We start from the raw sequence: 20,555 nt of genomic DNA on the forward strand, positions 1-20,555 counted from the left end.
ACTTTAACCTTTCAACATATTTATTATTTTTTGTAGCTATAATGTAAATAAACCATGTTCCTGTTCAAGGATAAAGTGCCAATTTAGGAACGAAAGATAGCCAGATTTGTAGTTTATCCAGACCAGGTGGAAGTGACTACTTGAGTGAGGTGCAGAACAGGTTTGGAATAAAGTAAGTCCAGCACAGGTTAAGCCTGCCTATGGTAGGCCTTGCCTTGCTGTTATTTCTTTTAAGGGCAGCATTTCTCTTATATGGTTAGTGTTGGATTTCCAAGGTTGGCTGCAGCGTATAGGTTTTCCTTAGAATTTACCTTCACATAAGTAGAAACAGATCTTCAAATTTGCTCTAGTAGTAAATGAGTACTAATATATTGCACTGCTATGTAGCATCTTTGTTCCTAAAGTGCTGGCTAAAGCACTGAGAACTTTGTACCCTTAGGATTCAATTGACATGGCCACTGCTTACTTTTACTGAACCTAACTTCCTCCACATGAAGATTAGAAATTGGAAGGAATTCAAAAGCAGTGCAAAACGTATAAGTGGGGTGTATGGCTTCTAAGGGTATATCTACACAGTCCGCAGCAATGAACCTCCCAACCCATGTCAAAATTCAGGCTTGTGCCGCTGTGCTAAAATTATCAGTGTAGACAGTTCATGCTCTGAAGCCTAGGCTTCAGAACCTGAGCACCAGACTAAGCCCTAACTTCAAATTACCATCTACGCAGCTATTTATAGTGCAGTAGTGTGAGCCTGAGTCTGTCAACCTGGGTTGGGAGGCCCACTGCTGCAGGCTGTGTAGACATAGCCTAAGTAATTCTGTGTAATTGTGGACAGTGCTTTTGGAGACAGCATTTTGGGAAACGTCATTAACCTCAGCTGGGATTTTGTATGTATAATATTGCTGTGATTTATCAGCTGATGATTTTCTTTATAAAGTCTGATCCGATGATTTAATAAGGACAACTTGAGACTGTACAGTCTTCAGACTTTCTTTGGACTTTATTCTTTATGAAAATCAGCTTGTTTCTCTGTTCTCTTTTATATACAGGAGCCTAAAGTTAACAGTGTGTTCATTCATTTTGTAGATAAGCGACCGTGGTGGCGGTGTTCCTATGAGGAAAATTGACAGACTATTCAACTATATGTATTCAACTGCACCACGTCCCCGTGTTGAGACATCACGAGCAACACCTCTGGTCTCTAAGCCTTTTTTACTTTGTCCTCTTGAATATGGTTGATAGTTGGGAAGGCAGAAATTACCTGTATCTTTGCACTACTACGTGTTTTGGAGATAAATGAGTAGTCTAGCAATTCTGGTGTTAAAAGTTAAAGTGCCTTTCTGAAAAGAAAAAAAAAAATTATAGACTCTTACAGCATTAAACAGAATTTGTAGCCTTAATGGTAAATAAGAAAAATACTATATTTACCAAAATTTGAGTTTGAAATTCTGTTTCTTCAAGCGCTGAAGGAGAGAACAAGGAGCGACATTCCTTGAACTGTTGTAGAGTTACTGTAATCTGTTTCTAGGCGAGTACAGGACTTTGAACTTAGGTCCTGGAAGCAGAGTAGAAAAGGAAATTAATTTAGGAATAGAAATTAATTTAGGATTTTAGGAACTTCTGGTTGTAAAACTGCCCCTTCTTTTGGATCAAGTCCATACTTGTCATTTTGAGTGAAATAGCCGTTCAGTCGTATAATCCTGACAAGAACAAAAGTACATAGCATATAGTCGTGCTGATAAAGAGCTTACTCCCATGGTCCTTGCAAACTCCTCGTGGCTTCAATAGATTTAATTCAAGTTATTTGGTTCCAGAGATACTGCGCAAATTAACTAGTGATTAAGTGAAAGGCATAATATTTCTAACTTTTGCTCAGTGTTTAATTGTTAACAATTTAGGACAGGGGTTTGTCAGACTTTCATAGTGTAGGCCACAAGCAAATTTAAGGAGGTTGCCTTTTGGGCCACCTGCCCTTTCATTGGCACTCATAACATCTCTGTCTTAAGTCTCTACCTTCTCAAGATCAGCAACAGCCAGACTAGTGGCTCCATGGGAATAGAGATAGTCATCCAATTTTCTGCAGCAAGGCAGAATACTTCTACTAGTGCTCTTGCCTTGGGATAGCTGCAAGTAACAGCACCAAATACTGTGTTGTATGGCAGCCCTCAGAGGGAGGGTTTACTTTTTGCAGTCCCCAGGCTCTGCAGTCCTCTCCCCTCCCCACAAAGAGCTAGGAATGTTTTTAGGTAAATGGGTAGGAAAGGAGGGAAACTTGGAAACATTGGTGTATGGAGGAGTAATACTTAAGATTGGAGTCCTCACCACCTCTCTGATCTTATATAAGTGATTACTTTTCTCAAATGCTAACATGTCCAGTAATACGCTGACCCTAGCTGGATTTCCTCTAAATTAAGAAGTGCAGATATTGGTCTGCTATGCTGACAGTCTGCAGATGATGCAGTTAACTCAAGTGTGCTTTTATCTCTCCCCGCTACCCGCTTTTTATCAGGCTGGATTTGGTTATGGTTTGCCTATATCACGTCTGTACGCACAGTACTTCCAAGGAGATCTGAAACTATATTCCTTAGAGGGTTATGGTACAGATGCAGTTATCTACATAAAGGTATAGTTTACCACCTTTTGATATTAGTCTTAATGTAACTTGTAATTTTAATAAAGTTTAATATATGCTCAGCAAAATATACTTCACTATAGCTTCTGCTCTCTTTACAGGCTTTATCAACAGAATCAATCGAAAGGCTCCCTGTGTATAACAAATCAGCTTGGAAACATTATGTGGAAAACCATGAAGCAGATGACTGGTGTGTGCCAAGCAGTGAACCAAAGGACATGACCACATTCCGCAGTATATAATTGTACAACAGTCCAGAAAAAGTAAACATGTTTTTGTTGTATGTTTGCAAAGGGATTGTTTAGCAGGTTTACACCAAACATGGTTCAAATACTTTATGTGAAATAATAGGAAGTTGAAGTCCATAACTGTTTTCCTATACTACTTTAAGGAATTAACTGAATTAAAACAAAATATGTAGATTAAGAAATACAAAGTGGAATAAATTACGGGTGTATTTCCAATTTACTTCTGTAGCTAGATCTTGGGAGCAGTAATTTTAGATTTTATACAGGATCTAGGGTAACTTATTTCACACAACAAACTCTCCTAATGGAAGCATTATTGAAATAGCAGCTAGTCAGAACAGCTAATACCAGTTCTTTGTATTGAGCATTGGATGAAGTTCTCAAATGATCTCAACACTGATATATGAAACATTAAAGTAGTTAAAGCATTAAGGTTTATAAAACCTATCATGCAACCTTTCACATTTTCTACCATCTTCTAGCCAAGGAGCTCAAAAGCACTTTACAAACCTGAATAAATTTAGCAAAATTAGAAACAAATATCTGAATTTAAGTACAGAAGCTCCAATAGGCAATCATGTATTGTTTTACTTTGTTCTGAAATCAGTGAATCTGAACATACTACTAGTAGTAGATGCATTCAGAGGGGCAAGGCAACAGCTGTACACTAAATTATTCTCAAGTTGTACTTGTATTTGCCTATACTGTTTATCAGCTATGGAAATCATTTATTTTACAAAATGAAGCTTTCTTTTTGAAAATCCAATCTTAACTGCTGCCTCTGGTATAATGCATTGCAGGTATAAAATACCAGTTATGGGTCTTCTGAGAACTGTGCTGAAAATTCATGAGAAACAGAAGTTGGCATACTTACACTTACTGTGAAATAGCAGCTTCTGAGGGTTTACAGTAAAGATTTGCAGGTCTTCCTCTCTTTCTGCAGGTAATGTCCAAATACCACTTGTGGGTAGCCTGTGGCTTTGACACTCTGGTAAAGCCTTGAACTCTGGAATCATATATTAGGTGACAGCAGTAACTGCTAATATGCAGAAACTCTATTGCAAAATCTGCATCTTTACTGAGCAGATCAGTGTAATAGTAGGACAACAGGACCTACCAGTTAACCAGGTGTATTTAAAGAGTGCAATTAATGTCAAAAATCAACTTTTGCTATACTAAAATATTATAGGAAAAAAAGAGCATATCAGCTCTCTTTAGAGAGGGATGCAACAGTGTTGATAGCTTCAACTGTGCTGCTGGCCACACCGGCGATTTAAGCCCATATAACAATGCCGGGTCATGAATGTACATTCCACTGAATTCTCATATCCCCAAAAACTTAGACTGCTGCAGAGAAGCACTTGCAGTCCCAGCGCCTAACTCAGATGACCAATCCTTAACTGGTCTATAAGATGAGGGTGAAAGATGTGCATGTGCCAGAAAGCACACACTATGTTTCAGCAGTCTACCAGGTCAAAATAGAGCAGGGGATGGTATAAAGGTCTGCCTGATCACAAGCCTATGATTTCTTGTTATTGAATAGATAGGGAAAGAAGCTGGAACGGTAAGTATACTATAGTCCTCTATTTTGTGAGAGATGACTTCAGATGAATTCCTCATCTGTAAATTGAGCATAGATAGGGGTGTTGTGAGGGTAAGTTTTGTTTGTGTGGCACATCACCATTGTATATAAGTGCCTAAAAGGCAATACAATATAATCAAATTAATGCCCCAATCCTGCAACTGAATCCAGGCAGGAAAGGGTTTGCAGAATGGGGTAAAAATTTATATAAAGCAGGGGAGTGTTTGCTAAATGTTTGCAACTGTCACTCTTGACAGCCTAATACTAAAAGTAATAGAATTTGGTTTTTAAAATAGTTTCAAAACTTATGTTTAACATGGTAGAACTTTTTAGAATTATTTGTATAAAATTTTGAAATATTTAATCAAACTTCCACTTAAGAATTAAATTGAACTGATTTTAGTAATGTCTAAGAACAAATATGCAAAATCATTCTAACAGACTATAACAGTCTGCCTGCAATGAACATCTATCCAAAGAATAGAAGAGTTTTTATGTGGAATTACTGAAGTAGAAACCTTTGCTTGTATCTTTGCTATCTATGGCTTAACATACCTTTTGATTATTAGGAAAAAAAAGTCAGTGCCCCAAGCAAACTATTCCAATGTAGATATTTCAATAGTTTTTTCCTCCTCTGCTGGCTGTGGTGAAAATTAACTGTTTAGTAAATTTCAGAGTGTGCAGTATTTATTCCTAGTAAGAGTAAAGATAGTTGACTTGCTATGTTTGATTTACTTCACCACAGTAGCTGGTTCAAAAGATTGATTTTATATATACACATCTTCATTACTGTACTGAAAAATAATCACTTATTGCTAGTTGGCTGTTGAATATCAAAAGAAAACAAACTGGTTGCAGAAATAGCGAAATGGATAGTTATACTCTCTTGAAACAGTGGGATTAAACCCTATATTTATATTTAGAATTGTTGGTTTGTGTGTGATAAAATGAAACTGCAATGTGAAATTTATTTTATCATATTGAAGCAATAAATGTGTCCATTAATGCAATTTATAAAAATCAGACTTTCAGTTGACTTATTCTTTGGGTGATTGGGGACTGAAAAAGTTCAAAGGAGTCATCCAACCCTTTCAGGCCTCGAGTGCCAGGGGCTGTGGTAGGCAGGGATGTTCTCTTTCAAAGAGTAACTTATGCATCACAACCGGTCACCTTATCTGCACCTGTTCAACTGCCTCAGCACTGCAGAGACAGGCTTTTGAAACTAATTCAGGTATCCTCCTAGATACAGCACTCAGCTTAATGGCTACAACCTTCAGATGCTGTGGAGCTGACAGAAGGAAAAACCCTAGGACACTACATCAATAACCTCCATTCCATCCATCAGCCCTTCATTCATTCCTCACATACACAAGGAAGAGGGGACCCAGGGATGAGGGGGGAAAACAGTGCCTGGCATTGCAGATCTTGCACCACCCTAGAATTCTGACCAACCTGTCCCAGCAGACAAAAATTCTTCTCTTTTGCGAGCAACAAAGAACTCCTCTGGCCACTCAACCTCTGGAAATTGATTGATTGACTAGATGTAAGGTAGATTCCTGGAATTCACTAATTTCCCAAGAATTAAAAATAAGCAAAACAATAAGCTGCTTTTCTTAATTAAAACACAGAACTGAAAATAGAGAAGGCATTTAATAGAAATATGAACTTTACATTTTATTTGAAAATCAGTAGAGTGAATGTGCATTTTCACAAAGTTCTTTCCTCTTCTGAATTTCAGAGAAATCTTCCGTATTTTAAACACTTGAGAAATGTCAGAAGTGAAATGATCATTTAATTAAAAATGAAAAACATTAATTCATACATTTAAAGGAGAACTTGGTCCACATAATTGCAATATTCAAACTAGCAATTCAGAATTCTAAGATCTTGTAATTTTCTATTCCACTCCATGATGGAATTAACATTTTTATTCCATTATTTTTCTGGAAAAAAAAATCTAAGGAAGTGCTTTTGTAATATTTCTACAAGCTGTTATGCAATTACACAAGAACACATATCAAATCATGTTCTAAACTATTCCAAGAATCAAATCCTCCTTTAAAAAGAAAGTCTATAGTCTATAACTGAACAATTAAATACAATGCAGAAACCCAGTGCTTCATTGATAAATTTTTTCTACAATTCTCATCTCCGTATTTTAAGTATGGAAAAACAGTATTGTTTAAAATTAGCAAATACATAAACTTGGTCCCCAAAAATCTTGTAGAGAGTAGAAAAGAGACATACTCATTGCAAATTCATCTTATTCATAGCATAAAACTATAAAACTATATTATTTAGGAAAAATATGTAAAAAATGATCTTTTATTTATCGTTTACACCCTGTTCCAACACCTCATGGTGTAGCTTACGGAGAGAATTTAGTGTTATGCTTAGCATAAGTAGTTTGTGAAAACTACTTACATACTACTTTCAGTAAGCTGCAACACATGAAATTCAAAAATCAGCATATGACTACTGTAAATTTTGAATTAAAAATGGACCACTGGGAAAACACAAGATTTTAAAGAAAACAATTCATTAAATTTGAAATACATGCTTTGTTTTTTTAAATAAATTTGACATTGCTGTTTTCTTAAACTTAATTTTTTTCACTTTACAACATCAGTGGCAACAGCTAAACAGTGTCACACTTAACTTGATGACAGGATTTTCTATTGTCCATATGTCAGATTAAACCCAATATTTATAGTTTAAGTCAACTGCAAGAGCTGACTAATATTTGAATTAATACTTCCCCCCCCAATGTCACATCCCACTTTCCACAAACATATAAATTTCAATGGATATTTCACGCATATGGTGTTTTTACATATCAGTCATAGAAGCACGCACAGTACTTAAGGCAGAAAGTTAAATTATTGTCTTTTAGTACAGGCAGAGTCAACTAGATATAAAAATATTGAAAACATTATTTCATTTTAATGGAACATGTAATGGGGAGGGAATACAGAAATTAAAGTAAATAACCTACCATGTTAAACTGTTGCACTTTACCTCCTCAATTGTACAATTATATACAATTTTGTTGCACTTCTTCAAGTTGAAGTAAGTCTGTGCTAAAATAAAACAATCATTTTAACAGCTTGATTCTACAGCGGCTACCACTCTGCCACTCTTGCGAACTTCTCTTTCCTTCTTTTGAACTTTGTCTTTCTGTTTTTCCAGTTTTTCTTGTGTTTTTTTAATATCCTTAATTTTCTTCTTTATTGTGGCTCGGTCATTTTGGCTGGAAACCCCCAGAGCCTTTAAGAGAAATTGTGTTTAGTTACTCTGGTTTCAAGAAAGTATTACGGAAGCTGCAAGAAATTGTACAGTTCCTTACATCAGACATAAAGGGAGTAAATCTGTAGAAGATAATTTACAGTTTTTTTAACTGTAATGTGAGATGGTTGCCTTTCTGATAAATGGGGCGGAGGAGATGTAGCCTAGGTTTTGTATTGTTGTGAATAGTAAGTTTCATGTGGCACTTAAAGTGGAGCATCTGAGACTTTCTAATGAGTGATATAACAAAATCAAATTGAACTGTTTTAAATTAATCTTCTGCTGACTCCCTTGATACAGCTGCATAAATAGTACATAGTAACAGCAGTTAGTGTGTATTTCTTCTTCCCCGCTTCCTTTACAGAGAATGTTGCTGAACTCAGATCAATCATCTGCGGTATTTAGTAGCTTGAGAAAACCTCTACCTATGAAAACAACTTGCAGAAATCTAACAAGTGTCTTTTAAGACAGTCACATACAATTCTTGGAGGTTCAATGAACTGAATGAAACAAAGCTGCGTAAGCTAATGGGTGAAAAAGCTGCTCTTCGCCCCAGACACAGTAATACCTTTAAAATGCCAAAATCCAACTTGAAAAATTTGTTGGAAGATACAGTAAGGAAAAGTGGGTTTGTGCTGTTTTTTTTTTTTTTTTTTAAATCACTTCATATAAAGCAAAAAGGGGCAGGCTCAAAGATTCCAAGCCCCCACCCCTTAAAAAAAAAGTAGGGTATTTTTTCTGGGGTGATTTTACATTGGAAATTCAGGTTCTGTTTGCCCAGGAAGACATTATCACAAATGAAGTTGAAAAAACAACACTGAGAGCTAAGTAACTGAGAAGGAATTTATAGTTGCTGTTTAAAATCTGATTTTTTTATAACATTTTACTTCAGAGATTAGCAATTTGAGTTAACATTTGTGAGCGCCTTCCTGCCTCCTCCCCTGGCAGCACTAACCCTAGTCTCCCACACCTGCTACAGTGAGCCCATTCCAACCCCTTCTGCTGCATTGTTCCATTCTCATTCCCTTCCTAACCCTTTTTCTAGCTTATCATTGACTCCTTCCTCTCACAATGCAAGCCCACCCTGGTCTCCGCTGTCCTCAAGAAAACCCACAACACACATCCCACAACATTGTCTCTCCAACAGTTTCACGATCTCTCTCCTCCCAGTCACCTCAATTTTTCAAATATGCAGTCTAACACTGATGTAGTTAATCCCTCTCCATCAGCTCTTTATTTCAATCCTTGCAATCTCTCTTTTCTCCACTCTACTGAAATGATTGCAAGGTCCACCAGTCTCACCACTCGGGGGGGGGGGGGGGGGGGGAAGGGAGGAGAGGGGACACAGCCACGGGTAAGGCCAGATTCTGCTCCTGGCCCCACTCCCAGCGTTGGCTCCAGACTGGGAATGGAGCTGTGGCCAATGGCCAAGCCTGGGGACAGTGCTGGGAGCGGAGCCATGCTGAAGTTGGGATGGGACCAGGCGCAGAGACGGGAGCACCACTGGGGGCAGGACCAGAGCAGAGCCGGGGGCAGGGAGGGGCTGGCCAGCGCTTCCTCCCCAGAGCTGTGGCCCTGCTCCCTGCCCTGGGGGATGGTGGTGGTGTGGACGGGGTTAAGGTGGGGCACAACCCTCAAAAGTTTGGGGACCACTGCTTTAAAGCAATAATGTAACTGGGAACTGATTATCTGAGATTGCCTCTCACCTTGGTGCCACCTTTTTCCCAGTGGTCTGTCATCACCTCGGATCTGTTAACCTCCAGGTAATATTGTAAGGGCCAGCTTTCCACCCAGGCATTTAGAAAGGGAGTGTTATTTACTTATTAGGAACCATTTATTTGTGACGGAAAAGTACCCTACTTTTTATACTGAATATTAACACGGGATTGTCTATCTCAGTTATTGAAAGCATTGCAAGAACACAGGGTAATATCTTTTAATAGAAGGTCACTTTATAAATCAAAAGGATGAAATCAAAATAAAAAAGGGCTGAAACCATTGCTCAATGAAGTCAATAGCCAGACTCCTATTTATTTCAGTGAGTATTGGATCAGGCCCTAAATCACCACATACATTTTTCAAAGTAATTTTGAAAAATCACTTGCCTCACTGACACCTGAGGTGTCATATATAAGGTATAGTAGACTTGTGATAGCAATACAATCAGACTTTTGAACCAGGGTTGGTTGTTCGTTCATGCCATGTATTAATCCAATATTAGGGTAATATAAAAAGGAATCCTATCAGCTTAATAGTTTTTTAAAAAATAGGTTTCTTTGACTATGTTACTTAAACCATAATAGATCATTATAATAAATAATCTTTCTTTAAACACCACTTTGCTTGTTTACTTTTTGCATTGCTCTCAGGTAGGACAGTGAAAATAAACTAGACAGTTCACTTCTCTAGAGACTGTCATTTTAATTTCACTTCCAGGTTCTTAGGCTTTAGCACAGCATTCAGTGTAAACAAGCAATGCAGTCCCTTTAAAAAAAAAATTCCACTAGACTTCTAAATAAATTCATGGAAGCATTTCTATTAGTCTTGTGTTTGCAAAAGCATGTTTATAACTTAAATTTTGAGTAAAACTGGACCTTACAAGGTACTTTTCAGGCAACTAAAACTAATATAATATTAAAGGTAGATGTAGTAAAACTGAAAGCATCTTCCATAATTTTAATCTGCAAGCGTTTATACATTTCATCTTCCCTAATGACACTTTTGTATTAACGTGGACAGTAACATTTGTGAGTAGAGTGCATTTCAATTTTTGATCAGCAGATGGCAACATCTGATTTCAGTTCCCAAACAGCAGTGTTATTTTCTATCTGGAGAATTTGAGTGCAATACTGTGAAAATGACTGCTTGAAGTACCAACGGGCCACACTTCCCATAGTTACCTTTTAAGTTACTGAATATGGTTTTCCCTGTTGTCCAAGGAAACATTTCTGTGTTAAGTTATAGGAAATTTAGAGTTGCAAATCCATCCCAAGAGACAGATGTATTTAAATGGCAAAGTTAAAGGTTCATAAACCCACATTTTTTCTTCAAAAAAGATATTCTAATCCCACTATTAGTCACTAGATTTTGGTTTCAGACTTTACTGAACTCTGTTAGAGAAAACCTCCTTTTAGAATAATACCTTTCCAATCCAAAAAGTAGTCTAACAATATGAACGAACGAAGAAGAGCTGGAATGGACATGCAGCATGCAATTATCAGAGGCAAAATGACCACCTCAGCGCTGCAGCTGGTTGTCTCTCTTGGGTTTTTTAAAAACCCAGCTATGTATCAAGAAAACATACAAGGAAAGGCTTCTATTTAATAATAATAATAAAAATAATAATAAAAAAAAGGATAAAAAAGATCAAAGTAGGCTCTTCAATAATGGTCAAATCAGAAAGTAGTAAGGTCTTAAGGAAAGGGGACTGAATTTTCATCTGAGGGCCATGGATCTCATGGATCCCCTGGGGGACTAACTTGAAGGGGAAAGGAGTCCAGGAGAGCTGGCTGTATTTCAAGGAATCCCTGTTGAGGTTACAGGGACAAACCATCCCGATGAGTCGAAAGAATAGTAAATATGGCAGGCGACCAGCTTGGCTTAACGATGAAATCCTAGCGGATCTTAAACATAAAAAAGAAGCTTACAAGAAGTGTAAGGTTGGACATATGACCAGGGAAGAGTATAAAAATATTGCTCGGGCATGTAGGAATGATATCAGGAGGGCCAAATCGCACCTGGAGCTGCAGCTAGCAAGAGATGTCAAGAGTAACAAGAAGGGTTTCTTCAGGTATGTTGGCAACAAGAAGAAAGCCAAGGAAAGTGTGGGCCCCTTACTGAATGAGGGAGGCAACCTAGTGACAGAGGATGTGGAAAAAGCTAATGTGCTCAATGCTTTTTTTGCCTCTGTCTTCACTAACAAGGTCAGCTCCCAGACTGCTGCGCTGGGCATCACAAAATGGGGAAGAGATGGCCAGCCCTCTGTGGAGATAGAGGTGGTTAGGGACTATTTAGAAAAGCTGGACGTGCACAAGTCCATGGGGCCAGACGAGTTGCATCCGAGAGTGCTGAAGGAATTGGCGGCTGTGATTGCAGAGCCATTGGTCATTATCTTTGAAAACTCGTGGCGAACCAGGGAAGTCCCGGATGACTGGAAAAAGGCTAATGTAGTGCCAATCTTTAAAAAAGGGAAGAAGGAGGATCCTGGGAACTACAGGCCAGTCAGCCTCACCTCAGTCCCTGGAAAAATCATGGAGCAGGTCCTCAAAGAATCAATCCTGATGCACTTGCATGAGAGGAAAGTGATCAGGAACAGCCAGCATGGATTCACCAAAGGAAGGTCATGCCTGACTAATCTAATCGCCTTTTATGATGAGATTACTGGTTCTGTGGATGAAGGGAAAGCAGTGGATGTATTGTTTCTTGACTTTAGCAAAGCTTTTGACACGGTCTCCCACAGTATTCTTGTCAGCAAGTTAAGGAAGTATGGGCTGGATGAATGCACTATAAGGTGGGTAGAAAGCTGGCTAGATTGTCGGGCTCAACGGGTAGTGATCAATGGCTCCATGTCTAGTTGGCAGCCGGTATCAAGTGGAGTGCCCCAAGGGTCGGTCCTGGGGCCGGTTTTGTTCAATATCTTCATAAATGATCTGGAGGATGGTGTGGATTGCACTCTCAGCAAATTTGCTGATGATACTAAACTGGGAGGAGTGGTAGATACGCTGGAGGGGAGGGATAGGATACAGAAGGACCTAGACAAATTGGAGGATTGGGCCAAAAGAAATCTGATGAGGTTCAATAAGGATAAGTGCAGGGTCCTGCACTTAGGATGGAAGAATCCAATGCACCGCTACAGACTAGGGACCGAATGGCTAGGCAGAAGTTCTGCGGAAAAGGACCTAGGGGTGACAGTGGACGAGAAGCTGGATATGAGTCAGCAGTGTGCCCTTGTTGCCAAGAAGGCCAATGGCATTTTGGGATGTATAAGTAGGGGCATAGCGAGCAGATCAAGGGACGTGATCGTTCCCCTCTATTCGACATTGGTGAGGCCTCATCTGGAGTACTGTGTCCAGTTTTGGGCCCCACACTACAAGAAGGATGTGGATAAATTGGAGAGAGTCCAGCGAAGGGCAACAAAAATGATTAGGGGTCTAGAACACATGAGTTATGAGGAGAGGCTGAGGGAGCTGGGATTGTTTAGCCTGCAGAAGAGAAGAATGAGGGGGGATTTGATAGCTGCTTTCAACTACCTGAAAGGGGGTTCCAAAGAGGATGGCTCTAGACTGTTCTCAATGGTAGCAGATGACAGAACGAGGAGTAATGGTCTCAAAGTTGCAGTGGGGGAGGTTTAGATTGGATATTAGGAAAAACTTTTTCACTAAGAGGGTGGTGAAACACTGGAATGCGTTACCTAGGGAGGTGGTAGAATCTCCTTCCTTAGGGGTTTTTAAGGTCAGGCTTGACAAAGCTCTGGCTGGGATGATTTAACTGGGAATTGGTCCTGCTTCGAGCAGGGGGTTGGACTAGATGACCTTCAGGGGTCCCTTCCAACCCTGATATTCTATGATTCTATGATCTTAATGAAAGTCAGATTTCTGAACTATGTAAATGAGATAGTTGGGACCTATTTTGCTACCACTTTTGAGATAAACATACCAATCCCTTTTGGGGCTTTAGTTGCTTTGAGTTTTAATATATTGTCACCGAGGAAGAACTGTTTAGTTTGCGCTTTCATTCTATTATCACATCCTTTTCATAATATTTTGATACACTTCACCTTTAATTTGATGTCAATCACTAACTGATCTTCTATTCTACCATGCCAAGAGCACAGCAGTAACTGACTTTTAAAAAAACCCAATGTTCATCAATGCCTGAATAGGAAAAGGATAAGTATCTATATTTAAAAGATGTACGTATGAACTGGCAATCAAACTCCTACCGTATTTATACATTACAAATACACACAGGGGCATGTACTTACCTTCAACTTATCACTGTCAAGCAGCATTAACTGCTGTCCATCTATATTCTTGGCGGTAAACTCTGCAATGTATTGCTCCATGTTCATCCCCATCAACCAATGGCATACCTGTTGGGTTGTCCACTCTGAAATTGGTCTACTGTGCCACTGATTTTGTTTTCCTGTTGCTGCACATTCATCATCTAATGCCTAACCAATCAAGAAAGTTACAGTGAACAGTTTAAAATGAAACATTTTTCCGACTTAAGCATACATCAAATTTCAGTTACCGAGTTTGGGTAACAAAGTGTGTATTTTCAATATAATGTAGCAATTCTATCATGCAAAATCAATTTACACAGAGTAATGAACTTGAGAGTTAAGTATCTTAATGAAAACGTTTTGATCTAAATTTAACTGGATTTAAAAAGTTTTAAAAATTGTATTTTTCCTTCTACAAAACTTAGTATTTGTTTAAGAACTTACGGGGCCTCATAACTTGTAGTCTGTTATGTTTTTTTAAATCTACGACATATAAAAGCATCATAGTAGCCAAGATGACAAAATTCATCACAAATGTAAGTAAGAAGAAAATTTGCAAGGCATTTTAGTTCTGTCTGAGAAGTTTATTTCTCATGGAAGTCTAAAACACTGACTTAAAACCCAGGATTAATGTACCCAAGTGCAAGCTTCCTCAATCAGTTAATATAGCACAATCCTGACATGTAACAATGTTGCTCCTCCTGTGCTGTGCCTAAAAAGAAACAAGTGACAATTGAGTCATATGCTGTGGCAATTTGGGAGAGTGCATAAACACCTATGAGACCACTCACTTTCCCCTTGTGACCATCCCATGATTTTTAAATGTCCAGTTCTCAGTTAATAATATCTGTTTAACATAAATAACTATAGTTATTACTAAATTTGGCATATTTCTCCAAAATCAGAAGACCTGTTTATTCTCTTACTTCATCCTGGCACACCAATATTTTATCTTTAGTTTCACAGGCTAGCCAGTAAGTTACCTGAGGAGTATCAGGACTTGCAGTATTCCATTGAACCTGTACCTCTATAGGCATGTCTTCCTGGCGAGGTAACATTTACACTTTTTTTTTTTTTTTTTTTTTTTTGCTGCTGTTGCTGACAGCTCAGCTTTTCTGGCTGAGCTACAGCTGTTGCTAGATGCCAACTGGTAGCCTCAGCTGCTAGGACTGGACTACAGTTCCAGCTGCCGACAACAGAGGCTGCTGCAGGGCTTGCTAGCTCCTACAAAGAGGCTGCTCCCTGCCTGTAAAAAGCCTGAGTGGTGTGGCCCATGTTGGCAGGTGGAGCAGCAGCTGCCTGCTCCTTTCATTTTCTCACACTGGAGAAGGGGAGACAAAGGTGAATTAAGCATGGGGCTCAAGGGCAGAGACCCATGAGAATGTGTCTCCCTCCTGTCCAGACAACTGCAGGATGTACTGGACCATGGACAGGGAAGGTGTGTAGAGAAGGGTCTTTCCCATTACTAAGTAGTAAAAGGAAAGACAGCCCCGCATACTGTGTATTTATTGTACTTTTCAGATCCATCACAGCCCTTCTACTTTACGATATGTATTCTTGCAATGTATAGGATTTTCAGGTGTGTGTGTTCTCTTACTAACCTAGGGGAAGGCAAAACTATTTTTTCCTTAGCTTAGGGAGGGTCGCTATGTCAAAGTTTGAGAACCCTTCTCTTGCTTTTACTGGAAACAATGAGATCTTTGTCTATTCAGGACAAGGGAGTTTGTGCCTGCCTCCGCCCTAGTTAATATACACAAGAGAGGCCTCACAATTGTTACAAAATAGCTCAGTGAGGAAACAATCTTCCAAGCAATGTTGTCTGAAGTACTCCATGTAATGCCTGTATCTGGATAGAGACAGAGTGAAGTTTTCTACCTAAGATATCAGGCAGTAGATTCCTGAAGTAGAGAGAGAAAATCCACTGTACACTGCTAATGGGAATGTAAGAGAATTTAAAAAAAACAAAAAAAAAACAGTTCTGAAAACAATATACTTCTGTGTACCAGAGTTCAGGATTCCTTGATCTGATGCAGTAATCCAAAATACGTATTAGTAGGACAGGAGCTCCAGATGTCCGCGGCACCAAGAGACTCAGAATAAAGTGTGTTTTTTTTTTTTTTTTAAACTGCATCTCAGGTTCATGAGGATTAAACCTCTGATTGCAGTAAAGGCAACTAAAATTATCTGACAATTTACACTTTAAGATCTGTGAACTGAATGTATTATTCAAACAACGACATTTTCATATTTGATTGTAACGAACAATGAGTACAAACATGTTTATACAGAACAGCTATTGGGAATCCTAATTTTTGTGAACACAGCTTTTGCAGAGTATGAACAAGTCTACTTGACACCTATTTTCCAGGACAATCTTGAATGTGTTCACCTAGGGGGAAAGAACCATCAGCACAAAGAACAGAGCTTGTTATACTACTCATTGCAAGTCCTATATAGGTCAAAAGCAACATTACTTTTAATCTCCATGCCATACTAGCAGCTGCTAGAGATACTCATAAGTCTTAATTCATACTTTCAATCCTTCAAGTTTGACCATGGCGTGAGAAGGTTCTGGAGAGTCCTGTTGTGGTTTCCTCAATAGAAGCAAGAAAACAAGACTAGATATGCTGCCAAAGCTAAAAAGTAAAGTAAAATATTATCCAAATATATTGAAAGTTATATAAAGTATATGAAATCTGGAGTTAAGGTTTACTTATCAGATTTATATTTTGTTTCTTTAATCTATGGTGCCTGTATTACAATCGTATTGTTGCCAGTCCAGAACATCAGTACGTAAGAGGATTTATTCCAGTTACATAAACAGGCCCAGATTCTCTGATACACTAAGTTTCCACTTGATGTAACAGGAGAAATCAGGTCCCTCAGGGAGTCTGTTACAGCTATCTGGCTCTCAGGGAGGATCTGTGCTGCTGGCCCTCAAGCTGTGCTAACCTACTCCTGCTGGCAACACTCCAAGGCACTGTGACCCAGTCATATCCTCAGATACTCCTTCCTGACCCAGACCCTCCTACGCTAGGGGTCACAGTGCAAAAACCAGGTACACCAGTTATGCCAGCTGAGAGCTCTCCCACACCAAGGGAATTCTCAGCTGGTCAGATCTAGCTGCTTTCCAGCCCCTTTGCATCTCTAGAATACCACAAGAGGGCCAGAATCTGGCTCATACTTTTTTCCTTTAATCCTATAAAAATGATGTATTAACATTACAGTATTATATTGCTTACTGATTTGCTTATTACATACAATAATTTGTAAAATCATCTTATTTACCCTCAAGACTTATTTTTTTATTCCTCCAAAACTCTTTGCCCTTTGATGCTGACAGGTCTTTTACTCTCCACCAGCTAAGATTATAATTTCTGACTCAAATTGGCAGACTCAGGATGGTCTACACTAGAAAATTAGCTTGGCATAACTGCATTGCTCAGGGGTGTGAAAAATCCACACCCAAAGCAGTGTAGTTAAACTGACCTAACTCCCCATGTAGACAGATTTATAGGGTTCTTTGAACATGTATTATCTATATATCAGAGGAATTAGGGTCAAAAACTCAGCCTTTGCACTAAAACCGTCTAGAACACACCCCCACTCCCAAAAAAGGGCAGAGATTGCCGACCCTACACACATTTTTATTTTTCACTGCCACACAGGGGAAAGCATGGGGGAGGAGAGAAGAAAGAAAAAAATAGCTAAAGCTTCTTTAGAGAAAATTGAGGGGGTGGGGAAACAGCATGCTAGCCTTTTATAATTTAACAGATCTTATAATACAACAATGAATGTGAATGCAATTAAAAGAACCGAACTTCTCATGTGGGAAGGCTTAAAGAAAGGGGGAATTAATCAGTGTGTGCAGAGACTAGTTCTTTTGAGATGTGTCCCCCATGGGCGCTCTAGTTCAGGTATGCGTGTATCCCACACGCCTTTGATCCGAGATTTTCATTAGCAGTGTCTGTTCAGTCCACACATGCAGTGTTCATATCCTCGTGTCCTGCACGAAGGCTGTATCAGGGAAGAGGTTTCCCACACCTTTAATGAATCTTACAGTTGTTGTAGAGTGAGCAAACAGCAAGAACCCTCAATTGCAGAAAGAAAAGTTGTTAACGTGGCCAAATGAACCTTAAGAGAACTTACTGACATTTTCTTTAATCGCAACAGATAATCCAGAACAAGCAGAAGCTAGGTGGATTCAGGAACAACTTTCCAGAGCTCACATCAGTTACTAAATCTCCACTTTTGAAGGTAAGCATTTCTGGTTGAATCTTTCCTATAATTTAGAAATATCTGCTGTAACTCTGCAGAACAGGTCAACTAATTCCTACAAAAGGAGGTAGAGAATTTTCAGATTGCGATGCAGCAGTCAACTGGCGTCCTGGGAGAGAAGCTGAGGAACAAGTGGAAGATTTATTGTTGGACAAAGACCTAGGTGAAACAGGCAAGGAAACTATGCCTATCTCGACCACATCCAGACTATTAGGACAACTCTGGCCTTGTCCTGTTAGATTTTGTTCACAATTCTGACATTAAAGCTGCCAGGGGAAACGCATAAAAGAGCTTCTTCATCCTAAGGAGAAGGAAGGCACCTAACACCTCCACCACTTAACAGAACAGATGACATTTCCTGTTCATAGCAGTGGTGAAGAGCTCCACCTCTGGGAATCCCCAATTCCCATTTGCAGTCCTGGGGGGGTGGAAACCTGCTGGGAGCATCGGCATTCCCATTCTGCCTGCCCAGGAGATACATTGCTGAAATTCTTAGGTGTTTTTTTTTATGCACTAGTTTCATAACCTTATTGCTTTGGCACAGAGGGAAAGGGATCTCACTCCTCCATGCAGACTGATCTAAAACATGCAGGCCACATGGTCTGTCATGAATCTGTCTGATGAGAGGCAAAAAACGGAGGCAGGCGTTTCTGACTGCTCTGAGCTCCAACAGGTTGATGTGGAGGATGGTTTATTGAGGTGACCCTCCGCCCTGTACCATGAGAGCATCAAAGTGTTATTTCTAGCCTAACAGAGATAATCTGTTGCTAGAGTTACCCTTGGCATAAGCTGAAGGAAGGGAACTTCCTTCCCTACACTGCAGTGGTCCTTCCACCAATCTAGGGAGTGCTTCACCTGTTGGAAGAACCGACACCCTTTTGTCCAGGCTATGTCCCTTTGGTGAGCCAACTGATCTGAGCCATCCTGGAAACAATGAAAGAGTAATCTCACATATTCTGTCACAAAGGTGCAAGCCACCATGTGACCTAGAAGTTGAAGACAGTTTCTGACTGAAGTCTGAGGGCTCCCTTGAATCGTTCAGACAAGGCTTGACAGTGTCATGAATCTATTCATGAGAAGGAAGGACTTGGATACCAAAGAATCCAGGGATGCCCTATAAATCGTATGTTCTGTACAGGAGTCAGATTTTCTCAAATTCAACTGACGGCCCATGTCCAAGAATAAAGAAAGTGCCCTCAGCATAACAGCCAACACCCCTTGAAACAACTGACCCCTGAACAACCAATCTTCAAGGTATACAATATTACAATTGCCTGATGACACAGATAGGTGGCCACTACCAACTGAACCTTTGAGAACACTCCCTTTGCTGAGGAGGAGTACCCAGTACTGAAAATGGACCTGACCTATGACAAAAATGCAGGAATTTTCTGTGGGATGGATGTTTCCCTGTGTGGAAGTATGAAGGTTGAAAACCAAACCCCTGAATTTAGAGAAGGAATTATAGCAGTCAGAGTCACCATCTTGAACTTTTGAGACTTCATGAATTTGTGTAAGGAGTCTTAAATCCAAGATCGCTGTCCAACCTCCATTTTACTTTGACACAAACAAGTACATTGAGTAGAAGCCCCTTCCGTTGTGCTGATCAGGGTCTGACTATCACCCCCACGATGAAAAAGGGAGTTTATCTCCTGTGAGAGGGGTCCCTGAAGAGAGATAGGGAAGGTGAAGGAGGAGGAGGAGGGAGGTAAAATGGATAATGTAGCTTGAGGATATTATTTCCAGTACCCATTTGTCCAAGGCGATTCACTCCCATGCTTGCCAGAAATGGAAAAGTTAGTCTCCAAATGGGCAGGGGGAGAGGCCAGCCAACAGTTGCAGCTGACATGCTAAAAGACGAAGTCTGCTGTGAACTTGCATCAAGTGGGTTAGTGGAGCTTTCTCTGGAACCTATGCTCTTTCTTGGAAGTTCCATTAGTCTCTGAAACCCAGAGCTTTGCATCAGGCAGGATCTTTGGGACGACTGCTGTCTACTGAATTTTCTTTTGTTTGCAGGAGTGTAGCTGCCTGATGAACATAATGAGGCCCTGGAAGCTGCAACAACTTGTCAGTATCCTCCATGAACAACTTCAGTCCATCGAACAGGAAATCCTTTACCATATTCAGGACTTCTCTGGGGAAACCAGACAACTGTAGCCAAGATGCCCTGTACATCATCACTGCCGTGGAATTGGAGTAGGCTACAGGGTATCTGCATCATCCAGAGCTGTCTGGAAGGATGTCCTCGCCAGTAACTGTCCCTCATCAATGGTAGTTTGACATTATTCCCTTTGGTCTGGAGGAAGGTGTTGAATGAAAACTGAATTTTGCATAATTTGTGAAGTTATATTTAGCCATCAGTTCCTGTAATTCATGATGCAGAATTTTATCATTGTAGATTAATAAGGTTTCCTTCCTAAAAAGTCCAGGCACTTCAGGGCTGTCATATGAGGGGGAGACAGCTTATACCATTCGTTCACTGGTGTCTACCAGAGAGTTGGGTGGAGGGTGGGAAAATAGAAACTC

The 20,555-nt window shown here is 39.7% G+C and overlaps 2 protein-coding genes and 1 long non-coding RNA gene across 10 annotated transcripts in view; 1 reads left to right on the forward strand and 2 right to left on the reverse strand.

Annotated features, from left to right (window-relative positions):
- Positions 1–5,482, forward strand: part of PDK1 (pyruvate dehydrogenase kinase 1) — a 31,766-nt gene extending 26,284 nt beyond the window's left edge. For all 3 annotated transcript variants that reach the window (XM_048868558.2, XM_048868557.2, XM_048868559.2), the window contains 3 exons: positions 1,087–1,197; positions 2,510–2,623; positions 2,734–5,482. In XM_048868558.2, coding sequence (XP_048724515.1) covers positions 1,087–1,197; positions 2,510–2,623; positions 2,734–2,874 — 366 coding nt within the window. In that variant the 3' untranslated portion in view covers positions 2,875–5,482. The remainder of the gene's footprint in view (positions 1–1,086; positions 1,198–2,509; positions 2,624–2,733) is intronic.
- Positions 1,075–2,093, reverse strand: LOC142068546 (uncharacterized). Its single transcript, XR_012664375.1, has 2 exons — positions 1,429–2,093; positions 1,075–1,340 (listed from the first exon to the last, which is right to left on the reverse strand). It is a non-coding gene; the product is annotated as an uncharacterized LOC142068546 (long non-coding RNA).
- A 611-nt stretch (positions 5,483–6,093) lies between the features above and the next one.
- LOC125644515 (neurabin-1) overlaps positions 6,094–20,555 on the reverse strand; it is a 92,456-nt gene continuing 77,994 nt past the window's right edge. For 5 of the 6 annotated variants that reach the window (XM_048868542.2, XM_048868540.2, XM_075117962.1 and 2 more), the window contains 2 exons: positions 13,731–13,919; positions 6,094–7,729 (listed from right to left, as the gene is read on the reverse strand). In XM_048868542.2, coding sequence (XP_048724499.2) covers positions 7,562–7,729; positions 13,731–13,919 — 357 coding nt within the window. In that variant the 3' untranslated portion in view covers positions 6,094–7,561. Of the gene's footprint in view, positions 7,730–13,730; positions 13,920–20,555 lie in introns of those variants that run through there. The other variant, XR_007359036.2, reaches the window with a different exon arrangement.

This window comes from Caretta caretta, chromosome 11 (genome assembly GCF_965140235.1).
Source record: "Caretta caretta isolate rCarCar2 chromosome 11, rCarCar1.hap1, whole genome shotgun sequence".
NCBI classification, from domain to species: domain Eukaryota; kingdom Metazoa; phylum Chordata; order Testudines; family Cheloniidae; genus Caretta; species Caretta caretta.